An 8,520-nucleotide genomic window follows, 5' to 3' on the forward strand; every position below is an offset into this window, starting at 1 on the left:
AAGAGAATGAAAGATCACTTTTGAAGCTTGCTGTCAAGAATTACTTGTTTTGTCTGTATCCTCACCACAGCAAAATTTGTATTTTGGGGTGGCAGAGGAAGAAGAGGAAAAGGAGGGCAGAGAGAGAACGTGGAAAAACACACATTAGGATTATGGGGTTAGAGGAAGGGGAGGAAGAGTGGTAAATATCAGAGTGAGTTTGTGGGATAACACCTCAGAAGGACTTGGCAAAATTTGTTTTCAGGCATAGTGAAAATCTGAGAACAGAAGGAATGCTGTTCCCTACCGATTTTTTTTCAGTGACTCAACATATACCATCCCTCAGAAAAATGTAAAAAAAGAATTACCCACTTCTCATACTTTCTGGGCTGCTGGAGTTACGGATAAATCAGGGAGTAGCCTATGAGAGACGGACTAGCTGGTATGAGGGAATCAAACAGGAAAAAGATAGGAGCTGGTACCTTCGTGGAAGCAGTGAGGACTGAGAATGTGGACTAGCTCTTCAGCCAGCCTGTGCGGGGAGACGACTGACCTGCCGTAAACAAAACGGGCTGAGCTGTTACCTAGTGATAAGTCACCCCAGATAAGTGTCGCTTTTGCCTGGACCTAAACCCAGCCCTTAGGTTGGGGCATACCTTTTTGGTAGTAGAACGGGCATTATATACACATATAAAAATCCGGGGCTAGAAAACCAGTTCATTTTCTTGAACTGACACAGGAGTAAACCTATTTAAAATTTAGCAATATGGAACTGGTACAACGAGATTATTGACTGGGAATGACAGACAAAAATCAAACGTCCCATGTGAAGAATCGGTGAGTATTAGGAAGAAGGGAATAGCAAGTCAAATTGAAATGGCTTAGACTGTGGTCAAAGTAAGCCAGTACGTAAGGTATGCACAAAGCATTTGTTCTACCCAAACAGGACAGAGTATCGCTTTAAATTGTAGGCGTGTGCAATTTTCTTAGCATTTAGAAATGTCTCACTAACTTTTGAAAAAATTTTATTCCAGCAAGTGATTTCTTCGCAAATGCTATTAAACACCTCAAATCACCTTGTGCTCATTTCAGTAACGAGTGTAATGTCTTCTTGTGTCCCATGAGCCTGAACGAATCTTTCATGCTCTTTTTTTTATTTTGTCTTTCTAAATATGTGTGGGCTGCAGATGGTTCTGTGAAGGAGAAGAACTCCAGAAGACCCCCGACGTTCCGATCCATTCTAGAAGTGGAGGACTTCATTCATTAATTATAGCAGAAGCCTTTGAGGACAATACTGGACCTAGAGTTGTCTGGCCTCAAATTCTGCTGGTTCAGAGAGCACACCAGCTGAAATATTCCTTGAAGGTAAGAGGTGAAACAGTAAGATACTTGACACAGAGAAAAATAACTAAGCTGTTGGTTCCGTATGTTAAGGTTACATTTGCTTTGGTGGTATTTTTATAGTGTTCCTCTGCTTCCCTTTAATGCAGCACATTTTCAATATCACATCGTATTAATTCCGGTATTTCAAGGAATGTCCCAAGAATCAGTGGATAGATTGCTATTTATTTAGTGTACGAGTGAGATAAAGAATGGAAAAGGAGGAACAAGCAGAGCTTTAGGCATAAGGTTAATTTTTAAGCAGTACCCTCTGTAAATGAAAAATTTGGCTGGTGATACCAATAATAATTTTCATGGTAGCAGTAATCGCTGTCTCAGTTTTTAATTCCCTCCCAGTGTAATTAAAGGTGGCAGCCTCAACTGAGTCTTCTTCAGTAATGTGTAAATGTATTATAATTCTTCATATTTGGTACACTGACTTTAAGTCAGGTTACAAGTCAGTCCAGAATCAACTGCTAGGAGTTTTCAAAATATTTCTTGACTTCAAAATTAGTCATAAATCAAGAATTAATTTCTCTGAGGAAAGTCAGTGGCTTGACCATGAGTAAAATTTTTGGGTTTTTTTAATAGATTGGTTTTTAGGCATGATTATATTAATTGCATACTGATTTTTAGTTTAATTCATGCATCTTTCAAACATTTTGCTAATACGTGTTCTTTTACCAGCTTAGTAACTCATTAATTTAAATGGTTAATTGAAAGCATAAAACAAATATTAGAAATACTCATAACAAATCTGAATAATACCTCACCAGAATGATTAAATAGCTTTTGATTAACAAAGCAACAAACTTTTCACTGTAAGTAAGCTAAATCATGACAGGTGTGCATTTATAGGGTGTCTTTCATTGTGTTTGTTATTCTCAGTACTCTGTTATCCCACACTGGGAGAGCAGCAAAATCCTTAAGGCTTTTCTGAAACTTAGACACTTGTAAGACTTTTCTTTACGGAAGTAATCATGAGGCAGGCATGGTACAAACATATAATACTATGTGAAGCTGAAATAACAGAAGCAACGCAAAGAAGAAACAGCTAGGTAGATGCAGTGAAAAAACTCTTTCTTTGAGGTGGCAAAGTCTATGTGGAAGTGCTGTCTTGAAGTTTTACAACATGTCACATCAAGAGAGAATTGTACAAGTTAAGCTCCTCCCCTATGATATTTAAGGAAACCAGATTGTCACAAAAGCATTGCTTTGTACCTTAATAGTCTTGATGACACTGATGCCTCATACTTTCTTCTGTGCATCAAGCCCAGCCACACAAGACCTGCTTATCCTTGGCATAAGAGAAGTATTTTCATACAGACCCACTTTGCTCCCTTGCACTGCTTGTCTCTTCTTCCCTTTTCTCTGACACTTGGTTGGATTTTTGTAGTCTAAACTTTGAAATAAATAGGGTACTCAGGTGCCTCAGTCCAAGCTTTGCTTCCTTTGAATCAATCCTCACCGTACAATGCATATTGATTATGAATCACTTATGATCTGTATTACAAACACAGCTATGCATGTACAGGCACAAAACCTTGGGGATGTCTAAAATGAATTTTGTGTGAAGTACCAGTTGCTAGGAGAAGTTAAGACAAAGGGAATAGATGCTTTCATATTTTTTTCTTTAAGTGAGTTCAGGGTGTTGTCAAACCCATAATTATATAAATTATATAAATACTGGCAAGACATACCAGTACATAAATGTTATGTACAGGTTATTATAAATAGTCTGAACTGTGAAGCTCATGGGTAGCAAATTTAGCCTGAAAATGTCGTGCTGTACCAAGTTGCTTGTACTGAAGGTTGAAAATTTGTTATCTGTGTATAAGCCACGGGTTTGCTCAAGCTTTAACATTCAAGTAAACAAAACTCTACATTTCCAGTAGAGTAGTAGGAGTCAGCATTTTTTGTTGTTGGTGGTTTTGGGGCATATTTGCTTCAGTATGAAGGAAGACAGGTAAGCGCCTTGGGAAAGCAGTTTGCAGTTGTCATGGGTATGATTTCTGTAACTGTCTAAAATGCATAGTTATCTTTCATCAGATAAGAAAACCTGCAGTAGTTTATTACAGAGCGTTCTCAACTCTCAAAGTGAAATGCAAAAGCAACACAGTTTCTTTCTTTGGGATGTAAACATTAAATAAATCAGCAAAAGGATGTGAGATTATTGAAAATATTCTCTTTTCCAGGTGCCGGTTCTACAGATTCAGAGAGTGAAAATTTAATTTTCAAATCAAAATCTGGAGCTATGCCACAGTAAGTGTGCAAAATAGAACCAGTGCAGTACAAATTTGCTTAATAAGGGGCACTAGAAAATCTTTGGCAATTTTCAATCTGAATATGCATTTGGGGTATATTTGTGTCTGTCTGGTCTTTTCTCCTTCTCTCATGTGTTATAAATGTGTAGTATTGCAACTGCAGATTGTGTTAAGATGCTTGTTCTTTCAGAGAAGTCTAGCCGTACCCTGACAGCTCTTTTGTTGTTGTCAACTCCTCATATTCAGGAGTAACTTTCAGTTAACTAAGACTTCATTTGTAATCAACCAGCCCTGTGCATCAGAAAAAAGAAAAAAAAAAGGGGAGGGGGAAAAAAACCACCCCAAACAAAACACACAAAACCACAACATGGAGAGGCCTACAATTAAAGAAACACAATACATTTTAGTTTGTGTCATAATTCAGTACCTTTTTTTGAGTATGAAAGTGTAAATTAGCCCAAGATTGTGTTCTTCTCAAGCTTCCTCCAATGTTGATCTTTTCAGCTGACAACGACATATTTAAAGATCTAGAAAATACAAAGTGGCTTATTGGTTACAAACTGACATATTCTTATTTCAGATTTTATAAAGTGCTTGCTGGTTTTTTGGTTTGGTTTTATTTTTTATTTTTTCAGGGCCCAAAAGAAAACCACCTCTGTTTCCTTGACAATAGGATCTTCTACACCTAAGTCTGGAGTCACCACAGCTGTAATTCAGCCTATCTCTGTGCCCAGTCAGCAGGTATTTTTAGACACCAGTTTTTAAATTAGTGTCGTGGTAAAAGTATTTTATATTTGATTTCAAAATTTGTAAGCCCTGGAAAACTCTGTCATTTTGCGGAATTATATTACTGAACTATAAACTTACATTGTATTAAGAATGGTGATTTTAAAAAATTAAGTATATATCTAGTGAACGAGGCATAAAAGTAAATATACATAGAGATTCTTACACAACGTGTATCAACACAGCATATGAGCAGCTGGCAGATGTGGTGATGGTGAAAATTACAGGGTATATCACTTTGTAGTGACCTGGTCCGATTCCAAAAGAATCTTGTACAAATGAATGCCTACAATGCTTTTTAGCAAAATTTTGAAATTTTGTTATTAAATTAAATATTGCTGTAATTTCTCTGGTCCTTTTAGAGAAAATCCAATTTTACTGTCTAGAAACTAAAGGTAGAAAATCAATGTTCATTAGGTTACGCTAAATTTTAAGGCCACTGTAGACGCCTTGTGAGTTTGCATATAAATAGTAAAATACAAATAAAATAAAAATCTCTGTTAGACTGTACATGGTAATTCTTCTCCCTTCCTTTGGCTAACCTTGATAAGCTTTTAAGTACCTGGATTTATATATTGCTACATCAGTCAAGGGATGTAATAACAGGACAGGCAAAAATGCGTCAGTACAAAGGACTTACTTGAATGATACTAATGTGAGTCCAACTCTCAAAATACTTCAAGGCAAAGACAGTTGGATACAAAATTCTCATGGGAAGTATAGAAGTCTTTAAAGCTTGTATTTTGATTTTAGCATTGTAACAGCTGTGAAATAGTGATGTCACCCAAGAAGCATGCTAGAATGAGAACACCGTAGTAAGACTGTGCATTTGAGAGTTTGCATAATTGCAAGCTGTATTATTGAAAGCAATATTCTATCAGTTTTATAGCATTGTTGCATTGTTTTTCAGGTTCAAAGTCCTACTTCATACCTCCACAGTGTGGATGGACCTAAGCCTATCTATTCTGCACCCATTTTTACAAAGGTATGTTATCCTGATTTTTCTAACATACTCCTATAGTCCAAAAGGAAATATCGAAGTGATATATCCTTTATCCATCCTGATTTTTCTATCATACTCCTATAGTCCAGAAGGAAATATCGAAGTGATATATCCTAAAGTAGGAATGTTTGCTTGTGTTAAAACTTCTAGAGTTTTCATTACCCTTCTCACTATTAATGACTTCATAAGAAAACACTTTTCCACTGCAACGATGAAGTTCTTACGCATTCTACCCTGTTCAAATCCCTAGTGGAATTACATGAGTATTCTGTATGTATTTGTCTTATGCCCATGGCTGTCCTTTATTAAGAAATCTTTGTAAAATAAAACAAGGCAGGCACCAACTACGCAGCATAGTCATTAGAAAGCCTCACTCACAACAATTTATCTACTGACAAGAACAAATAACTCAGGCCTTTTTACTTTGTTTTAGGAAAAAAATCCATGCAGGTATGTTGTTCAGATATTATTCATTGGGATGTCTTGTAAAATGTAGGGTGTGAACTTCTAGAAGGGAAACTTTCATTCGGTAATTCTCAAGTAATTATTCAAGTCAATATTTATCTTCGTGTTCATCCCAAATGAAGCTGTAGAACTGGGTAAAAAGGTAAAAAGGACAGCGTATTTCCCTAATCTCAAAAATATGATTTTCATTTTGTCTTCAAACCATAATTTCTATCGCAGTAACTATTATTAACCACCATTTGTTGAAGTCAAAATGAAGAAAAGAAGGTATTTCTGATTATTACTTTAGGAAAACAGGTGACAAAGCTAAAATGGAACAGCAAGTAATTGTGCCTAGAGATAAGTAAGAGTAAGGACTGTTCTCCACAACTGTCTAGCCTAGCTCCATCATATCCCTTTCTCATGTCAGGAAAGGTCTGATTTCATCCCACGTAATTCTGCGCTGATACTGGAGGTATCACAGGAAAGTGAATAGTGGAGGTGGAAGGGGTCAGAGAAGGTGGGTACTGCAAGGTAGGGAGGCAGGCAACTTCCTAGTAAGAGTGGAAAACAGGAGAAATCTAGCCCTCATTCAAAACTAGCTAGGCAATCAAAACTCCCCTGTTCCTTCCCGATCCTCATATCTCTTGTCCAATAATAATAATCCAATATTGACTGGCTTAAGCCAGTTGGAACATACCAAACCAAAACAACTTTAATTATAGAAGAAATGAACCAGATATGAATAACAAAAAACTCATCCAGTTTCCTGACTCAAATTACTTTCCATGCAAATTTCTGGGAACAACCCAAAGATATTTAGATTTCCATGTAACAAAGTTCTTACGTATCCGATTGATCAATACTAACTGGGGGTAACTCTGATCTTAGAACTAACGTCAAGTGCTTTGCTGCAGCAAGGCCTAAAATTGTATTAATAAATTGGAGAGGGAATGAGACAGCCAGCACAGTTAAAAAGACTCTTTTATAAGCTGATGTTGGATAAAAAAGGCAAAAATAGTCAGTCTCCTGTTAATTCTGTTACATGAGGTACTGTGCTTCTCCTCTCTCACTGTAGTTCTTCGTTAAAGGTTTTGACTCTTCCTGAATTTTTTCAGATGTATATAAGAATTTATTACAGCCATAATTCTGTCTCAGAAGCTATCCATACATATCCCCATCGTATTTGTACCATCGTTGGTTATAAATGGCTCAGAGGAAAAGCAACTCCACATTCTAGAGGTTGACCTGAAAGCAGCAGAGCTACTCTCTCAGGACCAAGTCAATCAACGTGTAGCTAGTTGTACAATTTTCATTTGACTTGGTGGAAGAAGGATGAAAAATGACTGCAACTGTCTGCTTGTGATGGTCTGAGGAACTAAATACTTCTATGCCTTTTCCATCTTTGGTCATATTAAGAATGTATTTTAAAATAACCTATTCCGTCATTTTTAACTCTATAGCTGATACATTAGATTTAATCAGAGTGAAAATACAGCTCACAGATGTGTATTGAAAAAATGGAATGACACAATAAAATAAAGTTGAAATACAGTGGGAAGAAAAGGCTCGTTTTAAGAATATTACATATTACATGCTCCCTGTTCATTTCAGTTGTCATTGATTGCTGTGTTTCAGGAGCTACAAAACTCCACAGCGCTCCCCGTTCATTTCAGTTGTGATTGATTGCTGTATTTCAGGAGCTACAAAACTCCACAGCATCTGAGGGACAAGTCGTGGTATTGGAATGCAGGGTCAGAGGACCCCCTCCCATTCATGTTAAGTGGTTTCGACAGGGCATTGAAATTCAAGATTCTCCAGACTTCAGAATTCTCCAGAAAAGTAAGGCAATAATCTGAGGTGGCTACGTTGCTTACGGGGTGGGGAAAGATCATTAAATTAGTCTGTCAGGATTGAGTTTTGGATAGAGTCCTCTCTTCCTCACACTTCAGAGATTATAATGGCTAGAAGTAATAATTTAACTACTGCTACCAACAGACAATTTAAGTCTCCTCCTATTATAATGTGTCTGCACAGATTCTGTACTTGTCTACAGTATTTCAGCATAAAATATTCATAATTCATATTCATGCAGCATGTTGTCATTTACTAATATATTCTCTAATACCTTTTTTTTGTTTGTTTCCCCTCCTTTTGATGTGATATGCAGAGCCACGATCTGCAACTGAACCTGGTAAGAATCATATGAAAAAATAATCTCTTGACTCACTAGCTCTTTTATTTATGGCTTCAGTACAAACTCAAAAAGTGTTTCTGCTGAGCATTGGAAATATGAAACCCCCTTAAAGGCAAAGCTTCTTTATCACACCTTGTGTACTCTACACTGCCCTTTACATCAATTCCTTTATTAGTTAAACAGTAAATTCCATTTAGATCCGCAAGGAGAGTCTCACGGCTTAAACCCTGAAACAAACTTAATTCTCAGAAAATGAGCGATTTGCATGCTACTGAGGAAAAAGAACAAATCCCACAAAATTCCGTTCCCCAAATTGTACTCATAGGAGTTTCATGACCCCCAGTCACGAAATGCTCGTTTTGCCAGTCTAGCTTGGAAGATATGAAGGGCCTTAAAGGGAAGGAAAAGATGATCCTCAAAACCAAGTGCACAAGGATGTCATGTGCACCTTGGGCTGCTGGGAGAAC

The 8,520-nt window shown here is 37.0% G+C and overlaps 1 protein-coding gene across 1 annotated transcript in view; it reads left to right on the plus strand.

The window, feature by feature from the left end:
* The window catches only part of LOC104513676 (palladin-like), a gene marked incomplete at its 3' end in the record, with an annotated part of 25,307 nt that extends 17,609 nt beyond the window's left edge, over positions 1 to 7,698 (plus strand). Inside the window, exons 2-6 of the mRNA XM_010157116.1 lie at positions 1,167 to 1,344; positions 3,555 to 3,621; positions 4,259 to 4,364; positions 5,320 to 5,394; positions 7,557 to 7,698. Coding sequence (XP_010155418.1) covers positions 3,614 to 3,621; positions 4,259 to 4,364; positions 5,320 to 5,394; positions 7,557 to 7,698 — 331 coding nt within the window. The remainder of the gene's footprint in view (positions 1 to 1,166; positions 1,345 to 3,554; positions 3,622 to 4,258; positions 4,365 to 5,319; positions 5,395 to 7,556) is intronic.
* Positions 7,699 to 8,520: the final 822 nt, after the last annotated feature.

This window comes from Eurypyga helias, unplaced genomic scaffold (genome assembly GCF_000690775.1).
Source record: "Eurypyga helias isolate BGI_N326 unplaced genomic scaffold, ASM69077v1 scaffold16488, whole genome shotgun sequence".
Taxonomy (NCBI): Eukaryota; Metazoa; Chordata; class Aves; order Eurypygiformes; family Eurypygidae; genus Eurypyga; species Eurypyga helias.